This window comes from Salvelinus sp. IW2-2015, linkage group LG23 (assembly GCF_002910315.2).
Source record: "Salvelinus sp. IW2-2015 linkage group LG23, ASM291031v2, whole genome shotgun sequence".
Taxonomy (NCBI): Eukaryota; Metazoa; Chordata; class Actinopteri; order Salmoniformes; family Salmonidae; genus Salvelinus; species Salvelinus sp. IW2-2015.
In genome coordinates, this window is record NC_036863.1 from 2620639 (window position 1) to 2641621 (window position 20983).

Below are 20983 nucleotides of genomic sequence, written 5' to 3' on the forward strand. Positions count from 1 at the left end.
ATGAACTTCTTTGACGAAAAGATCATGATCATTAGAAAGCAAATGAAGGACTCCTTTTTAAATCTGCGCATTTCTCCAAAGCTCCGTTGTCCTGAGTCTGCACAACACTGCCAGGACCTAGGATCAAGGGAGACACTCTAGTTTTCTTAATACTATATCTCTTGACTATTTGATGAACATAGTCTTGGCCTCTAAACCTTCAAGCTGTATACTGGACCCTATTCCAACTAAACTACTGAAAGAGCTGCTTCCTGTGCTTGGCCCTCCTATGTTGAACATAATAAATGGTTCTCTATCCACCGGATGTGTACCAAACTCACTAAGTGGCAGTAATAAAGCATCTCTTGAAAAAGCCTAACCTTGACCCAGAAAATATTTTAAAAACTATTGGCCTATATCGAATCACCCATTCCTCTCCTCAATTTTTTTTGAAAAAGCTGTTGCTCAGCAACTCACTGCCTTCCTGAAGACAATGTATATGAAACGCTTCAGTCTGGTTTTAGACCCCATCATAGCACTGAGACTGCACTCGTAAAGGTGGTAAATTACATTTTAATGGCATCAGACCAAGGCTCTGCATTTGTCCTCGTGCTCCTAGACCTTAGTCAGTCCCTCCAGGCAGTACAATGAACATAAATCAATCTCAATTGCCGACAAAAATAACAAAACAATTTCCAAGTGTTTTTGGAAACTAGAGAGGGTCGGCAATCAACAGTCACTTCGAATCAACAAAGCAAATGAGAATGTCAGAACAGTTCCCATAGCAGCGGCAGATCACCATGACTGAAGTGGTAGCAGGGAAGACTGTGGCAAGCGCTGAAAGAATCAAGGTGAGTGGCGTTTTACTCAAACTTTTACTCCGCTAACCTTGGCTTTAGTAGGGTGGTCCACACACTGCTCTCCCCAGTCTGTCTATGGAGAGCGCTGCTCAAAGCGTGCAATTTGCCAGTTTTGCCGTTTATAAACTCTCTTTAAAACTTAATACGGATCACGAAAGCACAATTTTTCTGGATAAAAAAAAAATGGAATAATCAACCACAACTATTTTTACGTGTTCTGTTCTTTATCTTACGACCCTTTCAGAAAAAAAATCACAATCTCAAGAATTTTGAAGACAACTTATTAGAAAGAAATACCGATCCTCAAACTGAAAGTGATTGATCAGCTCTGAATCTATTGTTTTTTTGAGAGCATTTTTGGCCGCAGAAATCACACAAAAAAAAAGTGAAATCCCGGAGGGGCTGCTTTTGATACCATCGATTACCACATTCTTTTGGAGAGATTGGAAACCCAAATTGGACTACACGGAGAAGTTCTGGCCTGATTTTGATCTGATCTGTCTTATCAGTTTGTCTCTGTGGATGGTTTGTCTTCTGACAAATCAACTGTAAATGTCGGGTGTTCCTCAAGGTTCCGTTTTAGGACCACTATTGTTTTCACTATATATTTTACCTCTTGGGGATGTCATTCAGAAAAATAATGTTAACTTTCACTGCTATGCAGACGATACACAGCTGTACCTTTCGATGAGACATGGTGAAGCCCCAAAATTGCCCTCCTTGGAAGCCTGTGTTTCAGACATAAGGAAGTGGATGGCGGCAAGTTTTTTACTTTTAAACAAAGATATCTTCTGTTGGATCTGACAATCTTGATGGTTGTACAGTCATCTCAAATAAAACTGAAGGACCTCGGCGTTACTTTGGACCCTGATCTCTCTTTTGACGAACATATCAAGAATATTTCAAGGACAGCTTTTTTCATCCATGCTTTTGTCACTTCTAGATTAGACTACTGCAATGCTCTACTTTTCAGCTACCCGGATAAAGCACTAAATAAATTTCAGTTAGTGCTAAACACGGCTGCTAAAATCTTTACTAGATCCCAAAAATTTGATCATATTACTCCAATGCTAGCCTCTCCACTGGCTTCCTGTTAAGGCTAGGGCTGATTTCAAGGTTTTACTGCTAACCTACAAATCATTACATTGGCTTGCTCCTACCTATCTGTCCGATTTGGTCCTGCCGTACATACCGACACATACGCTACGGTCACAAGATGCAGGCCTCCTTACTGTCCCTAGAATGTTTAAGCAAACAGATGGAGGCAGGGCTTTCTCCTATAGAGCTCCATGGTCTGCCTATCCATGTGAGAGACGCAGACTCGGTCTCAACCTTTAAGTCTTTATTGAAGACTCATCTCTTCAGTAGGTCCTATGATTGAGTGTAGTCTGGTCCAGGGATGTGAAGGTGAACGGAAAGGCACTGGAGCGACGAACCGCCCTTGCTGTCTCTGCCTGGCCGGTTCCACTCTCTCCACTGGGATTCTCTGCCTCTAACCCTATTACGGGGGCTGAGTCACTGGCTTACTGGTGCTCTTCCATGCCATCCCTAGGAGGGGTGCGTCACTTGAGTGGGTTGAGTCACTGACGTAATCTTCCTGTCCGGGTTGGCGCCCCCCTCAGGTTCGTGCCGCGGGGGAGATCTTTGTGGGCTTAACTCAGCCTCGTCTCAGGTTAGTAGGTTGGTGGTTGAAGATATCCCTCTAGTGGTGTGGGGGCTGTGCTTTGGCAAAGTGGGTGGGGTTATATCCTGCCTGTTTGGCCCTGTCCGGGGGTATCGTCGGACAGGGCCACAGTGTTTCCCGACCCCTCCTGTCTCAGCCTCCAGTATTTATGCTGCAATAGTTTGTGTCAGGAGGCTAGGGTCAGTCTGTTATATCTGGAGTATTTATTCTGTCTTATCCGGTGTCCTGTGTGAATTTAAGTATGCTCCCTCTAATTCTCTCTTTCTCTATTCTCTCGGAGGACCTGAGCCCTAGGGCCATGCCTCAGGACTACCTGCCTGATGACTCATTGCTATCCCCAGTCCACCTGGTCATGCTGCTGCTCCAGTTTCAACTGTTCTGCCTGCGGCTATGGAACCCCGACCTGTTCACTGGACGTGCTACCTTGTCCCAGACCTGCTGTTTTGGACTTTCTCTCTAATGCACCTGCTGTCTCTAACTCTGAATGATCGGCTATGAAAAGCCAACTGACATTTTAATCCTAAGGTGCTGACCTGTTGCACCCTCTACAACCACTGTGATTATTATCTGACTTTGCTGGTCATCTATGAACATTTGAACATCTTGGCCATGTTCTGTTATAATCTCCACCCGGCACAGCCAGAAGAGGACTGGCCACCCCTCAGAGCCTGATTTCTCTCTAGGTTTCTTCCTAGGTTCCGGCCTTTCTAGAGAGTTTTTCCTAGCCACCGTGCTTCTACATCTGCATTGCTTGCTGTTTGGGGTTTTAGGCTGGGTTTCTGTACAGCACTTTGTGACATCGGCTGATGTAAAAAGGGCTTTATAAATACATTTGATTGATTGAACTGTCCCGTTAAGATAGGTAGACAGAAATGTGGATTCTCTCTCTTTAGAAGTACAGTTTGTATATCAGTGGTCCTGTGTGGCTCAGTTGGTAGAGCATGGTGCTTGCAACACCAGGGTTGTGGGTTCGATTCCCACTGCGGACAAGTTAAAGAAAAAAAATGTATCCACTCACTACTGTAAGTCACTCTGGATTCGAGAAATTCACAACTCTGCCTCTGTTTCAAGCATTGTGTTTTATATTATTTTATTCGTAATCCAATACCATTTCAAATGTTACATGGAAATTAATTTAGGATAATGGCATTTAACTTCGGGGTTGGTGTCCCTTCCACAGGACGGTTGAGCTAACGTAGGCTAATGCGATTAGCATGAGGTTGTAAGTAACAAGAACAATTTCCAGGACATAGACATATCTGATATTGGCAGAAAGCTTACATTCTTGTTAATCTAACTGCACTGTCCCAATGTACAGTAGCTATTACAGTGAAAGAATACCATGCTATTGTTTGAGGAGAGTGCACAATTTTGAACATAAAGTTATTAATAAACAAATTAGGCACATTTGGGCAGTCTTGATACAACATTTTGAACAAAAATACAATGGTTCATTGGATCAGTCTAAAACCTTGCACATACACTGATGCCATCTAGTGGCCAAACTCAGACTTGTACCTGGGCTGGAATAATACATTATGGACCTTCTCTTGCATTTCAAAGATGACGGTACAAAAAACCCCCACAAAAGAACAGTTGTTTTTTTCTTTGTATTAACTTTTACAAGATCTATTGTGTTATATTCTACTACATTCCTTTCACATTTCCACAAACTTCAAAGTGTTTCCTTTCAAATGGTACCAAGAATATGCATATCCTTGCTTCAGGGCCTGAGCTACAGGCAGTTAGATTTGGGAATGTCATTTTAGGCGAAAATTGAGAGAAAAAAAGGGGTAATCCTTAAATATTTGAGTAAGGGGCTAACAGATTTACTGTAGGTCTATGTTAATCTTTTTTCATGCTTCGCTCTCAAGAATTAGCATTTGGTGCATGGCATGAGCACTCACTAGGCTCTGTTACATAAAGTCCCCACTGAGACAAATACTGTCTCCAGGACAGGCCTGTTGTGGCAGTAAAACAATGGTGCCTGTGTTCCTCCTCCTGAAGAAGCTTCATAAAGGCCTGGTCCCAAGCTCTACCAGACCCTCATCCAAAGCTGCTTTGGCCTGGAGCTGCACTGCACTGTTCTGTTCTTTTTCTCACTCTCTCGCTCTCTCTCGCTTTCTCTCGCTTTCTCTCGCTCTCTCATTCTCTCTCATTCTCTCGCTCTCTCTCGCTCTCTTTCTCTCACTCTCTCGCTCTATCTCGCTCTCACTCGCTCTCTTGCTCTCATTCTCTCTCGCTCTTTCTCGTTCTCATTCTCTCTCTCTCTCAGCCAAAACAACAACAATCACTTTATTTTCTTCAGTGTTGACTTCCCCTTTAACTGCCTAACCCTGTCACTATGGCGAATGAGAGGTCAGGTTTATGGATGGTGTTGATTCTATTGTCAGTTTTCAATTCAAATGACCCCCACCATGGTGTAATGTGGGAAGCCAAAAGTGAAATGATTTCCACACTTTTTTAATTTGGTGAATGCCAGTGTATTAGTGTCCGATCGTGTTGTGTTCCCCCTCCCATCGCCAGATGAGAATGGGAAGGACCAGGGCGTCAACGTGCGTCAGAAGGTGAAGGAGATGGTGGAGTTTGTTCAGGATGACGACCGGCTCCGGGAGGAGAGGAAGAAGGCCAAGAAAAACAAGGACAAGTATATCGGCGTGTCCTCAGACAGCACTGGAGGAGGAGGATTCAACAAGACCAGCTGTAAGTGTCACCACACGGGAGGGAGAGCAGATTATCTGTGATGCTCTGTTGAGAATGTGCTATGGTCTCTCATTTCCATGCACTCACAAATCTGTCCCTGTCATTTACCTCTAGTCCCTGTTACTGTAATTTACCTATATTCCCTGTAATTTCAGTAACGGACTAGAGGTAAATTACAGTAACAGGGACTAGATGTAAATTACAGGGACTAGAGGTAAATTGCAGGGACTAGAGGTACATTACAGGGACTAGAGGTAAATTACAGTGACAGTGACTAGAGGTAAATTACAGTGACAGTGACTAGAGGTACATTACAGTGACAGTGACTAGAGGTACATTACAGTGACTAGAGGTAAATGACAGTGACTAGAGGTAAATTAATCTCTAGTCCCTGTCATTTACCTCTAGTCCCTGTCATTTACCTCTAGTCCTTGTTACAGTAATTTACCTCTAGTCACTGTATCTCTAGTCACTGTAATTTACCTCTTGTCACTGTAATTTACCTCTAGTCCCTGTTACTGTGAGTCTTGTTGCAGGTCTCTGTCTGCAGTCTCAGAAGGCTTCCAGAATATCGCTCCTCTATGCCTTCCTCTATTCCCCACAGACCTCTTAATCCCTCCTCTCATGCTGCCTCCTCCTCCTCATCACTGATCTTTTGATTCGAGCGATTTTCAATCCGGGGCAAATAATGTCTTCTCACATCTTCATCAGTGAGATTTCTGATCATGTTTGTACGAGAGAAACCTCAACACCCTCACGATGTAACAGAATATATCTTCCCCATATCTGTTTTTGATTCGCTGCTTTCTGATCTGCTATTCCGATATCTAATCAAGGGCGAGTCCCTTGCCATTTCATTAGGATTCGGTTGGAGACAACTGACTGACAGGCTTTATTTTCATGCGCCATTGATTCCTGATATCTTTGATTTGCTGCTGTGATTTCCCACTTCATTAGTTAAACCAGAGTTCCCATTTGTCAATTAATGATGTGGCAGGGGGGGAATTATTTTTGTCGCACAGGATCAAAAATAACACTGCGATGGAGACATTCACATAGAGATGCTCTGTTTCAGCAAACATACTGTAGCTGTGCAGTGCTTGTGTTGGCAATGGGCCCATCCATTTTCAATGCAGAATAACCAATTATCTGTTGCACATCTTAATTGGCGTTCCAGATAGATGCAGTGCATTCCCACAACGGCGCTCATTGTGTTAGTGAAGTGAGGCTCACTCTGCATAGCTACAAAACACGTTAATGGTACCAAACCACACTAGATTTTTCAGCATAAACCTGTAACCCTGTTTCCCCCCTCTCTGCCCCTCTCCTCCCCCTCAGCGGGGGAAATGTTTGACTCTGAGCCCAAGGGGAAGTGGGATGAGGACTGGGACAAGAGCAAAGGAGCCTTCCCCTTCAGTGAGAAGCTGGGAGAAATCAGCGACAAGATCGGCAGCACCATCGACGACACTATCAACAAGTTCCGCAAGAATGAGAGGGATGACTCGCCCGACAGAACCAGGTATTCCTGACTGTATTTAAGGGCAAAAGGCCGAAAATGGAGATGTAATGCTGAACGTGTCCCGGCGACCCCAGGGATCTACACAGCTGATTCAAATGATCAACTCATCAGGCTTTGATTGTCTGAATCAGCGGAGTAGTGCTCGCACAAACAAACTAAACGTGGACCCCCTGGGGTCCCCGGGACCGAGTTTTGGAAACGCTGGCTTAAGTCAATACATCTGTTTAATGAGCATTTCTTTCATGTGTGTGTTGTTCTCTTTCTCCCCCCCAGTGACAACGAGGAGGACAGGGTATCGCGGAACGGCCGGCCGGTGTCGGGGTCAGGGAAGCTGTCGGAGTTCAGAGACGAGGAGGAGACTGTTACGACCACGAGCATCCAGATCAGCCATGCAACGGAGACTACCACCACACGCAGACGGGCCGGCATCCGCTCCAAAACCGTGGACCTGGGGGCCGCTGCACACTACACAGGGGAAAGGGGCAGGCTGGACGCAGACAACGTAAAGGTACCCCTGACCTCTCTGTGTCTCACTCTGACCTCTGACCTCTCTGTGTCTCACTCTGACCTCTGACCTCTCTGTGTCTCACTCTGACCTCTGACCTCTCTGTGTCTCACTCTGACCCCTGACCTCCCTGTATCTCACTCTGACCTCCCTGTTTCTCACTCTGACCTCCCTGTATCTCACTCTGACCTCTGACCTCTCTGTGTCTCACATCTGACTCTGACCTCTCTGTTCTCACTCTGACCTGACCTCTCTGTGTCTCACTCTGACCTCTGACCTCCCTGTATTCTCACTCTGACCTCTGACCTCTCTGTATCTCACTCTGACTCTGCTCCTGTTCTCACTCTGTCCTCCCTGTATCTCACCTGACCTCCCTGTATCTCACTCTGACTCCCTGTTTCTCACTCTGACCTCCCTGTATCTCACTCTGACCTCTGACTCCTGTATCTCACTTGTCCCTCCCTGTATCTCATCTTGCTCCTGTATATCTGCCCTGTATCTCACTCTGGCCTCCCTGTATCTCACTCTGGCTCCCTGTAATCTCACTCTGGCCTCCTGTATCTCACTCTGGCTCCCTGTATCTCACTCTGACCTCCCTGTATCTCATCTCTGACCTCCCTGTATCTCACTCTGTCCTCCCTGTATCTCCACTCTGACCTCCCTGTATCTCACTCTGACCTCCCTGTATCTCACTCTGGCCTCCCTGTATCTCACTCTGGCTCCCTGTATCTCACTCTGACCTCCCTGTATCTCACTCCGACTCCCGTATCTACTCCGACCTCCCCGTATCTCACTCTGTCCTCCCGTATCTCATTGCTCCCGTATTCACTCTGGCCTCCCCGTATCTCACTCTGACCTGCTCCCGTATCTCACTCTGTCCTCAGACACAGACACTGTTGAGTTGTCTGCGGAATCTATTTTCATCTTTGAGTTTTTCTAGAGACTGTCTCCCGTGGGACAGAAGAAAGCTGTGTTTCATCTCTTCTGACTGTCTAATGACATGATAGAAACGGATGGCAGCAGGACCAGTGAACAGGAGGAGCTCCTGGGATGCCTAATCTAAACTGATCTAGACTAAATGACATGGCAGCAGGACCAGTGAACAGGAGCTCCTGGGATGCTAATCTAAACTGATCTAGGACTAAATGACATGGCAGCAGGACCAGTGAACAGGAGGAGCTCCTGGGATGCCTAATCTAAACTGATCTAGACTAAATGACATGGCAGCAGGACCAGTGAACAGGAGGAGCTCCTGGGATGCCTAATCCAAACTGTTTCTAGACTAATGCTGCTCTCTTGTGGCAGCTTTAGGAAGTGTAGCACCGGTTTTTATTCCAACTCAAATTAAAAGTGAACAGCTTGTGTGAGTGTCCTTATCTAAATTATCTGTGCCCTCTTCAGACGTTGTTAGCCAGTCTTCAAGCTGTGGCCTTGCAGACCTTCTTACGGTGGACTCTGAGTCCAGTCAGACTGCACCAGCAGGTGAGACCTATCACTCACTCATCTAATGAGCCAGTCAGCCACAGTGCTACACACATTGAGAAGAGGTCGCTATATATAAAGTGTAGCAAGAGGAAACAAGAGGGGAAGGAGCAGGCAGGCCTAAGATGCCAAGATGTCAGACCAGTGTTCCAGGCAGCGTAGGGAGAAAACGGGAGGGGAGGAGAGAACAGGAGAGGAGAAGGGAGGAGAGGAGAGGGAGAAGAGCATGGCATGGCCAGCTGTCTGAGACTGAGCCAGTGTTTGCTGGGAAGCGAATGCTGCATGTTCACACACACAGAGAGCTGCTGCGGTCCCTCGTGTCGTTGCCTTCTCCAACCAAAAGAGCTCGGGCCTGTCTCTCACGCTCAGCATACACTGGGAGGGAGGGAGGGAGGGGGAGGGGAGGGAGGGAGGGAAGGAGGGAGGGAAGGAGGGAGGGAGGGAGGAGGGAGGGAGGGAGGGAGGGAAGGAGGGAGGAGGAGGGAGGGAGGGAGGAGGAGGGAAGGAGGGAGGGAGGGAGGGAGGGAGGGAGGGAGGGAGGGGGGGGAAGGAGGGAGGGGAGGAGGGAGGGAGGAGGAGGGAGGGGAGGGAGGGAGGGGGGGACGACGTCCTCATCTCCTCCACTGATACTGTTCTCACTGTGTGTGTGTGTGTGTGTGTGTGTGTGTGTGTGTGTGTGTGTTGTGTGTGTGTGTTTGTGTGTGTGTGTGTGTGTGTGTGTACCATCCAGGTGGCAGTTAGACTCCTCTTGGTTTTGCTGACTTCTCATCCCCAGCTGCCTCAGCAGTCTCCCTTCATCACCGGTACGTCTCAGTGCTTCCCTCTCCATCGTCTGAACACACTCTGCTGTCTGTATTACAGCTTCAATCTGAGGCAGGCACTTCCAATAACTCCAGCAGAAAACCTTTTCATAAACCTGGTAGCAGCGAGGGGAAAACTGAAGAGGTGTTTAGGGGGAGTCCCATCTCCCGTCCTTCCGTGCCATCTCCTGCCCAGGGGGTTGTGGCTGCGGACCACGTGATGTCCTGTGAAGTGAAGGTGGTGTAATATTGATGTGTCTGGGATGAGACAGAGGCCCTACCTGCTGAGCCTTATGAGGACAGACACACGTCAGCTCTCATTTCACACAGCTCATGTCCCCCAGCCTCCACCTCTGCTCTGTGCTGTATGGATGGATGGATGTGTGGATGGATGGATGGGAAAAAGAGAGAAGGATGGAGGGAATGAGAGCCCCAGCAACAAGTCTTTGGAGTTTATCTGCTATTGTCAGAGTCCTCTCTGGATGTGTGTGTGCACTCGCATGTGTTCTGTGCAGTAGCCTCTGGTCCTGGTTTGTAGTCCGTGAGTACCCTCTGGTCTGTGCAGTACCTCTGGTCTGGTTTAGTCCGTGCAGTACCTCTGGTCCCGTGCAGTACCCTCTGGTCCTGGTTTGTAGTCCCGTGCAGTACCCTCTGGTCTGTGCAGTAGCCTCTGGTCTGGTTTGTAGTCCCGTGCAGTACCTCTGGTCCTGTGCAGTACCCTCTGGTCCTGGTTTGTAGTCCCGTGCAGTACCCTCTGGTCCCGTGCAGTACCCTATGGTCCTGGTTTGTAGTCCCGTGCAGTACCCTCTGGTCCTGTGCAGTACCCTCTGGTCCTGGTTTGTAGTCCCGTGCAGTACCTCTGGTCCCGTGCAGTACCTCTGGTCCGTGCAGTACCCTCTGGTCCTGGTTTGTGGTCCGTGCAGTACCCTCTGGTCCCGTGCAGTACCTATGGTCCTGTGCAGTACCCTCTGGTCTGTGCAGTAGCCTCTGGTCCTGGTTTGTAGTCCCGTCAGTACCCTCTGGTCCCGTGCAGTACCCTCTGGTCCTCGGTTTGTGGTCCCGTGCAGTACCCTCTGGTCCCGTGCAGTACCCTATGGTCCTGGTTTGTGGTCCCTGCAGTACCCTCGTGGTCCCGTGCAGTACCCTCTGGTCCCGGTTGCAGTACCCTCTGGTCCTGTGCAGTAGCCTCTGGTCCTGGTTTGTAGTCCCGTGCAGTACCCTCTGGTCCCGTGCAGTACCCTATGGTCCTGGTTTGTGGTCCCGTGCAGTACCCTCTGGTCCCGTGCAGTACCCTCTGGTCCCGTGCAGTACCCTCTGGTCCTGTTGCAGTAGCCTCTGGTCCTGGTTTGTAGTCCCGTGCAGTACCCTCTGGTCCCGTGCAGTACCTCTGGTCCTGGTTTGTAGTCCGTGCAGTACCCTCTGGTCCTGTGCAGTACCTCTGGTCTCGGTTTGTGGTCCCGTGCAGTACCTTCTGGTCCCGTGCGTACCTCTGGTCCTGTGCAGTAGCCTCTGGTCCTGGTTTGTGGTCCCGTGCAGTACCCTCTGGTCCCGTGCAGTACCCTCTGGTCCCGTGCAGTACCCTCTGGTCCCGTGCAGTACCCTCTTGTCCTGGTTTGTGGTCCCGTGCAGTACCCTCTGGTCCCGTGCAGTACCCTATGGTCCTGGTTTGTGGTCCCGTGCAGTACCCTCTGGTCCCGTGCAGTACCCTCTGGTCCTGGTCCTGATCCCACTGGTCTGTGTGTGCTGGTACTCCCCTTGGGTCGATCTCTGTTACCTTCACTGTTCACCTGCTGCCTGACAGGGTGGAAAAACTCCCCCTTACAGAAGAAATGGGACATGCCTTGTTCATTTCTCTTCAAGTTTTTGCAAATGCTGAACACTGTGGATAATGAAATCTTCACTCCTTAGGGCCAGGGTCCAGTGGGAAGGGTGAGTTTGGGGATTGGAATGCGTTCTCCAGTCCGCCGGCCCCCACCCCACCCTCAGCTGACTTATTTGACCTGATTGGCTCCAATCACACCTCTCTCAGCGCCTCCCAAAGCATGACCTTCTCCATGTGTGGTACCCAGAGTGTGGGTGTCGCCAACACCGGCCTGCCCATCTCCAGATCACAGGTACGGGTGGCTCACAGGACTCCTCACTACATGAACCATTGTTATAGATGGAAGTGCCTCATTATCATGGAAGAGGTCTACGTTGTGAATACAAAGGATGTACACTATATATACAAAAGTATGTGGACACCCCTTCAAATTGGTTGATTCGGCTATTTCAGCCACACCGTTGCTGACAGGTGAATAAAAGCGAGCACACAGCCATGCAAACTCCATATATTAACATTGGCAGTAGAATGTACTTCCTGAAGAGCTCAGTGATTTTCAACGTGGCACCGTCATAGGATGCCACCTTTCAGTTGGTCAAATTTCTGCCCTGCTAGAGCTGCCCCGGTCAACTGTAAATGCTGTTATTGTGAAGTGGAAACGTCTAGGAGCAACAACGGCTCAGCCGGGAATTGGTAGGCGACACAAGCTCATAGAACGGGACCGTCTGTCCTCAGTTGTAACACTCACTACCAAGTTCCAAACTACCTCTGGAAGCAACGTCAGCACAAGAACTGTTCGTCGGGTGCTTCATGAAATGGGTTTCTATGGCCGAGCAGCCAAACACAAGCCTAAGATCAACAGGCGCAATGCCAAGCGTCGACTGGTGGTGTAAAGCCCGCCGTCATTAGACTCTGGAGCAGTGGTAACGTGTTCTCTGGAGTGATGAATCACGCTTCACCATCTGGCAGTCCGACGGACGGATCTGGGTTTGGCGGAGGCCAGGAGAACGCTACCTTCCCCAATGCATAGTTCCAACTGTAAAGTTTGGTGGAGGAGGTATAATGTTCCGGGGCTGTTTTTCATGGTTCGGGCCCCTTAGTTCCAGTGAAGGGGAATCTTAACGCTACAGCATATAATGACATTCTAGACAATTATGTGCTTCCAACTTTGTGGCAACAGTTTGGGGAGACCCTTTCCTGTTCCAGCATTACAATGCCCCTGTGCACAAAGCAAGGTCTATACAGAAACGTTTTTTCGAGATTGGTGTGGAAGAACTTGACTGGCCTGTACAGTACCCTGACCTCAACCCCATCGAACACCTTTGGGATGAATTGGAACGCCAACTGCAAGCCAGGCCTAATCACCCAACATCAGTGCCTGACCTCACTAATGCTCTTGTGGCTAAATGAAAGCAAGTCCCCGCAGCAATGTTCCAACATCTAGTGGAAAGCCTTCCCAGAAGAGTGGAAGCTGTTATAGCAGCAAAGGGGGGACCAACTCCATATTAATGCCTATGATTTTGGAATGAGATGTTGGACTAGCAGGTGTCCACATACTTTTGGTCATGTAGTGTAGCATCTATGGGGTTTCATATTTTCATGTAGTGTGATTTGTAGGATAGATGATTGTGATAAACTGGCCTGTGTTTTTGTGTTGTCTCTTCTTTGGGTTGTTGTAGAACTTTGGACCAATGCAAGGGGGCTTATTGCCCCAGCACATGGAGCTCCAGACGCCCTGCCTCCCCTCCACATGGTCAGACCCCAGCGTCAACATCAGCCTGGACTTCCTGTCTCCTGGTATGCAGATGACCACCTGCAAGCCCAGCCTCAACAACATGTTACGACAAGGTCTGTTATTAACTCACTGTCATCACTTATTTCTCTGTTGACCGTCAACTTGAAATGTCTATGTGTCCTTGCAGGAAGGTCTAACTGACGGTAATATCACCATATTTGTCATTTCAGATCCCCTGCTTTCAGGAGTCCAGCCGCCCATCAACCTGACTCAGAGTTTTGGAGGTCTGAATCTGAACATCCAGGCCACACCCATCAGACTTTCCACCAACCCCATGATGCCCGCCGGTGCCATGGGCCTAGGCATGCCTCCCACCATGGCAACGGGTACCATGGGGATGGGCGCCATGCGAATGGGAGGAGTGCCTGTCAATCAGGGAATTATGGGAGTGAACATGGGTATGCCAGGGATGGGTATGCCAGGGATGGGCGTAGGGCAGCCCATGGTCAACCCTGCCATGGTGCAACCCAAACAAGATGCCTTCGCCAACTTCGGCAACTTCGGGAAATGAGCGAGCTGAAGGATTTCTGTGGAAGAATTTTGTTCAGAATAGACCATTATGAACGGAAAGCTGCGTACATGGACTACTTGAGAAATATCTAATGGTGTTACCCTTCAATCCCTTCTCTTTATATACACTGAGTGTACAAAACATTAGGAACACCTTCCTAATATTGACTTGCACTCCCTTTTGCCCTCAGAACAGCCTCAGTTCGTCGGGGCATGGACTCTACAAGGTGTGGAAAGCATTCCACAGGGGATGCTGGTCCATGTTGACTCTAATGCTTCCCCACAGTTGTGTCAAGTTGGCTGGATGTCCTTTGGGTGGTGGATCATTCTTGATACACACGGGAAACTGTTGAGCATGAAAAATACCCAGCAGCGTTGCAGTTCTTGCCACAAACCAGTGGGCCTGGCACAAACTACTATGCCCTGTTCACTTAACACCCTATGAATGGCACACTTACACAATCCATGTCTCAAGACATCCTTCTTTAACCTGTCTCCTCCCCTTCATCTATCTGATGGAAGTGGATTTAAGTGACGTCATTAAGGGATCATAGTTTTCACCTGGATTCAGCTGGTCAGTCTGTCATGGAAAGAGCAGGTGTCCTTCATGTTTTGTACACTCAGAGTGTGTGTGTAATCAAGAGTTTGAATTAGTTTTTGGGCGGGAAGGGCTTAACATTACATGTTGTATATGGTTGAAAGCATATACATGATACTTTCTTGGTGTTTCTACCAACACCAGATAAATACTTCAGAAAACATGTTAAGGGTGTTACTGTGTCCCTTTTCTACTTTCATGTTGTCATGTCTCTGTTTTCAAACATGTCAGAAGAATGTTCAGGAATTACCTCACATTGACCATACTTCATGCCGGGACTCAGAACAGGAATGGCAAAATATGTAAATATATTTTTGGTGTGCAAAACAAAAAGTATTATTGCGCTATTAAAGATGTCTTGGAAAGTATGTCCTTTAAGGACAAAAGTCCCCCAAGTCATTCAATTCCTCTGTTACTTTTTTTGTGTTTTCATGTAACATTTATATCTCCAACCTACAGTCTGTTACTGGTGTATGTTTAAACTGCACTTTCTACCATCGTAGTGGGTTAACCATCTGAATCAAGGTTAATATTATGAGTTAACGACAAAGCTGGTGACCACAAGCAGCAGCAGCTTCTGTTCTGCTTCCCAAATGGCACCGTGAAGGTAACGGGGTTCCATTTGGGCACCGTGAAGGTAACGGGGTTCCATTTGGCCACCGTGAAGGTAACGGGGTTCCATTTGGGCACTGAAGTTACGGGGTTCCATTTGGGCACCGTGAAGATAAACGGGGTTCCTTTTGGCACCGTGGAGTAACGGGGTTCCATTTGGGCACCGTGAAGGTAACGGGTTCCATTTGGGCACCGTGAAGGTAACAGGGGTTCCATTTGGGCACCGTGAAGGTAGGGGTTCCATTTGGGCACCGTGAAGGTAACGGGGTTCCATTTGGGCACCGTGAAAGTATACGGGGTTCCATTTGGGCACCGTGAAGGTAACGGGGTTCCATTTGGCCACCGTGAAGGTAACGGGGTTCCATTTGGGCCCCGTGAAGGTAACAGAGGTTCCATTTGGGACTCCCTGCTTTTCATCCCAATGGGATCATGTACAGTGGCAGTGTTCCAGTGTTGCCCAGACAAGAGACTGTCCTCTCCTTCCTTCTGGGTGCCTCACAGTAAACCCCATACCTTGTCTCTGATGAGGGATGTGGTCACGAAGGCTGACACAAGAATAAATCAGTATTTGATCGAGATCCTTGATCAATCTAGTCCTTTAAACGTCGCTATATCATGGATATTAAGCCCATGTATTTTAAGTATATCATGGATATTAAGCCATGTTTGCCACAGCATGATATAGGTATGAGGCGTGTTTGAGGTCATTGTGGGGATGTGTGTGACTGCGTGGTCAGCAGGAGTGGTCTGGCAGGCCTGGTGGTGATGGGATACTGGGGTTATTGGGACTGTGGAGGGAGGAGACTATTGACTGATGATGATGAGTGAGACTGGCATCCCTGCCTAGCACTTAAACGGGGAGAGAGAGCGATTGGGCCTAGATGAGTCACTCTGATCTGCCCAGTGGCACCCCTCATCTCTCTCCACTGTGAAGGCTGATCCAACGGGTGTTCTGTCTCACGACCTCTCCAACTGTGAAGGCTGATCCAACGGGTGTTTCTGTCTCATGTCTCTCTCTCAACTGTGAAGGCTGATCCAACGGTGTGTCTGCGTGTCTCCACTGTGAAGGCTGATCCGATGGTGTGCTGTCTCGTGTCTCTCTCTCACTGTGAAGGCTGATCCAACGGGTGTGTCTGTCTCCTGTCTCTCTCCCACTGTGAGGCTGATCCAACGGTGGTTGTCTGTCGTGTCTCCTCTCCACTGTGAAGGCTGATCCGATGGGTGTGTCTGTCTCGTGTCTCTCTCTCCACTGTGAAGGCTGATCCAACGGGTGTGTCTGTCTCGTGTCTCTCTCTCACTGTGAAGGCTGATCCAACGGGTGTGTCTGTCTCGTGTCTCTTCTCCACTGTGAAGGCTGGTCCAACGGGTGTGTCTGTCTCGTGTCTCTTTCTCCACTGTGAAGGCTGATCCAACGGGTGTGTCTTGTCTCGTGTCTCTCTCTCCACTGTGAAGGCTGATCCAACGGGTGTTTTTCTGTGTCTCTCTCTCCACTGTGAAGGCTGATCCAACGGGTGTTTCTGTCTCGTGTTTCTCCACTGTGAAGGCTGATCCAACGGGTGTGTCTGTCTGGTGTCTCTCTCTCCACTGTGAAGGCTGATCCAACGGGTGTGTCTGTCTCGTGTCTCTCCACTGTGAAGGCTGATCCAACGGGTGTTTCTGTCTCGTGTCTCTCTCTCCACTGTGAGGGCTGATCCAACGGGTGTGTCTGTCTCGTCTCTCTCTCCAAATGTAAAGGTTGTTTCAAAGAGTGCTTGTGTCACTATAAAGGTACCTGTGGGCTCCCGACTGACGCAGCGGTCTAAGGCACTGCATCTCAGTGCTAGAGGTGTCACTACAGACCCTGGTTCGATTCCAGGCTGTATCACAACCAGTCGTGATTGGGAGTCCCATAGGGCAGCGCACAATTAACCCAGTGTCGTTAGGGTTTGGCCGGGGTAGGTTAAAAAAATTGTTTAATACGTGTCTTGGATCAAACTTTTTTGTGAGCATTTGCTGCTCACAGATGTTTAATATTTGAATACTTAACATTAAACAGACTGTAATATGTTCATTTATATTATGTTGTATGAATCGGAGGGTTACTACAATCATTATTAGTTTATGCGAATGTAAAAAATAAGGATAAAGCATCTCTCATAAACTAGTTTATTTTCAGTACATACAGTTGAAGTCGGAACTTTACATACACTTAGGTTGGAGTCATTAAAACTCGTTTTTCAACCACTCCACAAATTTCTTGTTGACAAACTATAGTTTTGGCAAGTCGGTTAGGACATCTACTTTGTGCGTGACACAAGTAATTTTTCCAACAATTGTTTACAGGCAGATTATTTCACTTATTTAACTTGTATCACAATTCCAGTGGGTCAGAAGTTTACATACACTAAGTTGACTGCCTTTAAACAGCTTGGAAAATTCCAGAAAATGATGTCATGGTTTAGAAGCTTCTGATAGGCTAATTGACATCATTTGAGTCAATTGGAGGTATACCTGTGGATGTATTTCAAGGCCTACCTTCAAACTCAGTGCCTCTTTGCTTGCCATCCTGGGAAAATCAAAAATCAGCCAAGACCTCAGAAATAAAATTGTAGACCTCCACAAGTCTGGTTCATCCTTGGGAGCAATTTCCAAACGCCTGAAGGTACCACGCTCATCTGTACAAACAATAGTACGCAAGTATAAACACCATGGGAACACACAGCCATCATACTGCTCAGGAAGGAGACACCTTCTGTCTCCTAGAGATGAACGTACTTTGGTGCAAAAAGTGCAAATCAATCCCAGAACAACAGCAAAGGACATTCTGAAGAGGCTGGAGGAAACAGGTACAAAAATATCTATATCCACAGTAAAACGAGTCCCATATCGACATAACCTGAAAGGCCGCTCAGCAAGGAAGAAGCCACTGCTCCAAAACCGCCATAAAAAAGCCAAACTACGGTTAGCAACTGCACATGGGGACGAAGATTGTACTTTTTGGAGAAATGTCCTCTGGTCTGATGAAACAAAAATAGAACTGTTTGGCCATAATGACATCGTTATGTTTGGAGGAAGGGGATGCTTGCAAGCCGAAGAACACCATCCCAACTGTGAAGCACGGGGTGGCAGCATCATGTTGTGGGGGTGCTTTTCTGCAGGAGGGACTGGTGCACTTCACAAAACAGATGGCATCATGAGGAAGAAAAATTATGTGGATATATTGAAGCAGCATCTCAAGACATCAGTCAGGATGTTAAAGCTTGGTCGCAAATGGGTCTTCCAAATGGACAATGACTCAAAGCATACTTCCAAAGTTGTGGCAAATGGCTTAAGGACAACAAAGTCAAGATGTTGGAGTGGCCATCACAAAGCCTCAACCTCAATCCCATAGAAAAATCTGTGGGCAGAACTGAAAAAGCGTGTGCGAGCAAGGAGGCCTAGAAACCTGACTCAGTTACACCAGCTCTGTCAGGAGGAATGGGCCAAAATTCACCCAACTTATTGTGGGAAGCTTGTGGAAGGCTACCCGAAACGTTTGACCCAAGTTAAACAATTAAAGGCAATGCTACAAAATACTAATTGAGTGTATGTAAACTTCTGACCCACTGGGAATGTGACGAAATAAATTAAACCTGAATTAAATCATTCTCTCGACTATTATTCTGACATTTCACATTCTTAAAATAAAGTGGTGATTCTAACTGACCTAAGACAGGGGATTTTTTACTAGGATTAAATGTCAGGAATTGTGAAAAACTGAGTCTGAAATGTATTTGGCTAAGGTGTATGTAATCTTCCGATTTCAACTGTACTGTTTTGGATTGTACTCAATAGTATTTCTGTATTTAAACAGTTTATTAAATCATGACTAAAAGGATATTCTCTTGCAGAACTTTTATTTAAAGTTATTTTCTGTTTTGAGCTTAAAGGGATACTCATTGACAAACCTAATGGCAACATCAACAGTCACTTTGCTTGTACAGTGTAATTTTCATCAAATATCCATTTTTGGTCCCAAATTGGATGCAAATGAAGTCTGTAGTTGAACCAGAGAGTGAAGGAGGTGGGATAGCGAGGCATGAAAGTGATTCATTAGTAACAAGATTGGGATAATTAAAGCATGTGTTGTCTTAGGGGAATTCTGATTGGTTTTTCAGTCACTTCAAAGGCCCTGGCACCTTTGGCTAGAGCGCTGAGGTGTCAGGGATACCAGTTTACAGGATGCCCAATGTGCCTTGACAGCGTGGACATCCTGGCATCTGTTCAGTCAGAGAGCAGAGGAGAGTCACCTGTGCGTGTTCTTCCTGAACATGTTGGCAGTGCTAACACACTGGAGACACCGACAGCGAGGAGTGGTTTATTATTTTACACTAGCTAGTCATACCAAAACCTCGGCCAGCTGCTGGTTTTGTCATCTTGCACTTACTGCCTTCATCTCCCAGGATGTTATGCAGGAGATGGCAATCTTTATATGAGGAGAAGTCATTAAAATGCTCTTCCTGTGGCCACTCCTATGTTCTCTATTCTTTAAACAAGGTCACTGCAGTACAGTAGACACATCATTTGGACAGATTATTATTATTCGTTTTCATTATCACTACTACTTGGAATAACGTCTCTGATCTCTCAAACAACAGAATAGAGAAGTGACTTTGCTGTGGGCACTGGGAAGAGGAGACTGGGGCCTTACTTGAACATGAGAGTGCTCATTGAAGTTGTCAGAAGAGAGGCTTTCACAAGAGGAAGGGAGACTGCAGAGAGTTGCAGCACCTTTGCAGATGTTTGTCTTGAAAATAAATCTCCAAGCGTGTGTGTGTTTAAGGACGTGACCGTATTCTAATGAGTCATGCGTTGTTCTGCAGAGCTCTTGAAGTGTGTCAGTGAAGCTGGGGAACAGATGTCCCCTGGGATTCCTCCACTGCCTCTCCCCTGAGCCGCCAGCAACACAAGTAAGGGCCTCCACTTTCTTCTCCCTGTTGGGCTATTCTATTGCATAGAGTTTTGGCACACAATACAATGTACAGGGACTATATATAACCCTTTAAATATTATTGCAGTTGTGCATCCTTTCACCTTTATGAAATGCAGACAGTATTTTGCATAATTACAGACTAATGATGAATCTTTTTGTAGGGAGGATTGTGTAACATGCAAGGTTGCCATAGAACACAACTAATTGTCAGATTTGAAACCTGCCCAGTTAGATACCCATGTTCACCCCAGCCAATTTGTCTTTTCACTATTCCACCATAGTCGGGGTTTAACTGCCTTATACCCTATGAATTAAGATTGCTTTTGAATGCGTACTGATGTGGGCTGTCCTATCACTGAAGGCAAGTTTGAGGGAGGTAGTTGTTGAATTCCATGAGATAGACCAGAATTCCATGAGAGAGACCAGAATTCCATGAGATAGACCAGAATTCCATGAGAGAGACCAGAATTCCATGAGATAGACCAGAATTCCATGAGATAGTGCCTTTTGAAAGCCCTCAGTCGAGGTAGAATACAAAGGTGCATTTTAGAAATGTGGTTGTACACTGATAGTTAATGAGCCCATCAACTAACATTTTTTTATTGCTAATTTAGTTTGGCGGCCAGCTATCTAAACGTGTTATCATGGTCGAATTACTCTCTGGGGGCCCCCATTTGATTTTGTTCATCAGTCTCACTCAGATATATTAAAAACTGGAAACAATTCTCTCCACCCTATGGCAAAATGTGTAAAATTGCAGGAAATCGTCTGTAAAACAGTTAATTTTCCTCTCCGCCCCGTGGTAAATTAGTAGAATTGCATGAAATTAGTCATAAAATTGCTAAATATTCTCTGCACCCCGTGGCAAAACTCTACACCCCCCCATCAAAGTTGCCCATCCCTGAGATAGGCAAAAAGTAGCTATAGTGTGTTTGGGGATAATGTGCACAGTAAAATGTAATCACAATCAGAAATGTAGAAAGAAACAATGGAATCTGAATGTTATTTACAATTCAGGAGCTTAATAATTCATGTTGACCATATGTATTTGATAAGCAGATAAAAGTGATAAAAGATGGCACGCTCACTGCAATTTCCATTTTGCCAGATTTATTATTAGTCTAATGTCGCCATCTAGTGGTTAACTGCAGTACAGTGGCGGG

The 20983-nt window shown here is 46.9% G+C and overlaps 1 protein-coding gene, 1 long non-coding RNA gene and 1 other non-coding gene across 4 annotated transcripts in view; 2 read left to right on the forward strand and 1 right to left on the reverse strand.

The window, feature by feature from the left end:
• LOC111950009 (clathrin interactor 1-like) overlaps nucleotides 1-14420 on the forward strand; it is a 40373-nt gene extending 25953 nt beyond the window's left edge. The window contains 10 exon segments of the mRNA XM_023967337.3: nucleotides 5050-5226; nucleotides 6565-6745; nucleotides 7019-7272; nucleotides 8652-8732; nucleotides 9463-9518; nucleotides 10168-10171; nucleotides 10248-10262; nucleotides 11441-11646; nucleotides 13034-13202; nucleotides 13320-14420. Coding sequence (XP_023823105.1) covers nucleotides 5050-5226; nucleotides 6565-6745; nucleotides 7019-7272; nucleotides 8652-8732; nucleotides 9463-9518; nucleotides 10168-10171; nucleotides 10248-10262; nucleotides 11441-11646; nucleotides 13034-13202; nucleotides 13320-13660 — 1484 coding nt within the window. The 3' untranslated portion in view covers nucleotides 13661-14420.
• Nucleotides 3439-3512, forward strand: trnaa-ugc (transfer RNA alanine (anticodon UGC)). The gene has a single exon. It is a non-coding gene; the product is annotated as a tRNA-Ala (tRNA).
• LOC111950010 (uncharacterized) lies at nucleotides 7370-7987 on the reverse strand. Of its 2 annotated transcripts, none has more exons than XR_011473928.1 (3): nucleotides 7908-7987; nucleotides 7636-7682; nucleotides 7370-7434 (listed from the first exon to the last, which is right to left on the reverse strand). It is a non-coding gene; the product is annotated as an uncharacterized lncRNA (long non-coding RNA). The 2 variants fall into 2 exon arrangements; XR_011473929.1 differs by having other exon boundaries at nucleotides 7865-7931.
• Nucleotides 14421-20983: the final 6563 nt, after the last annotated feature.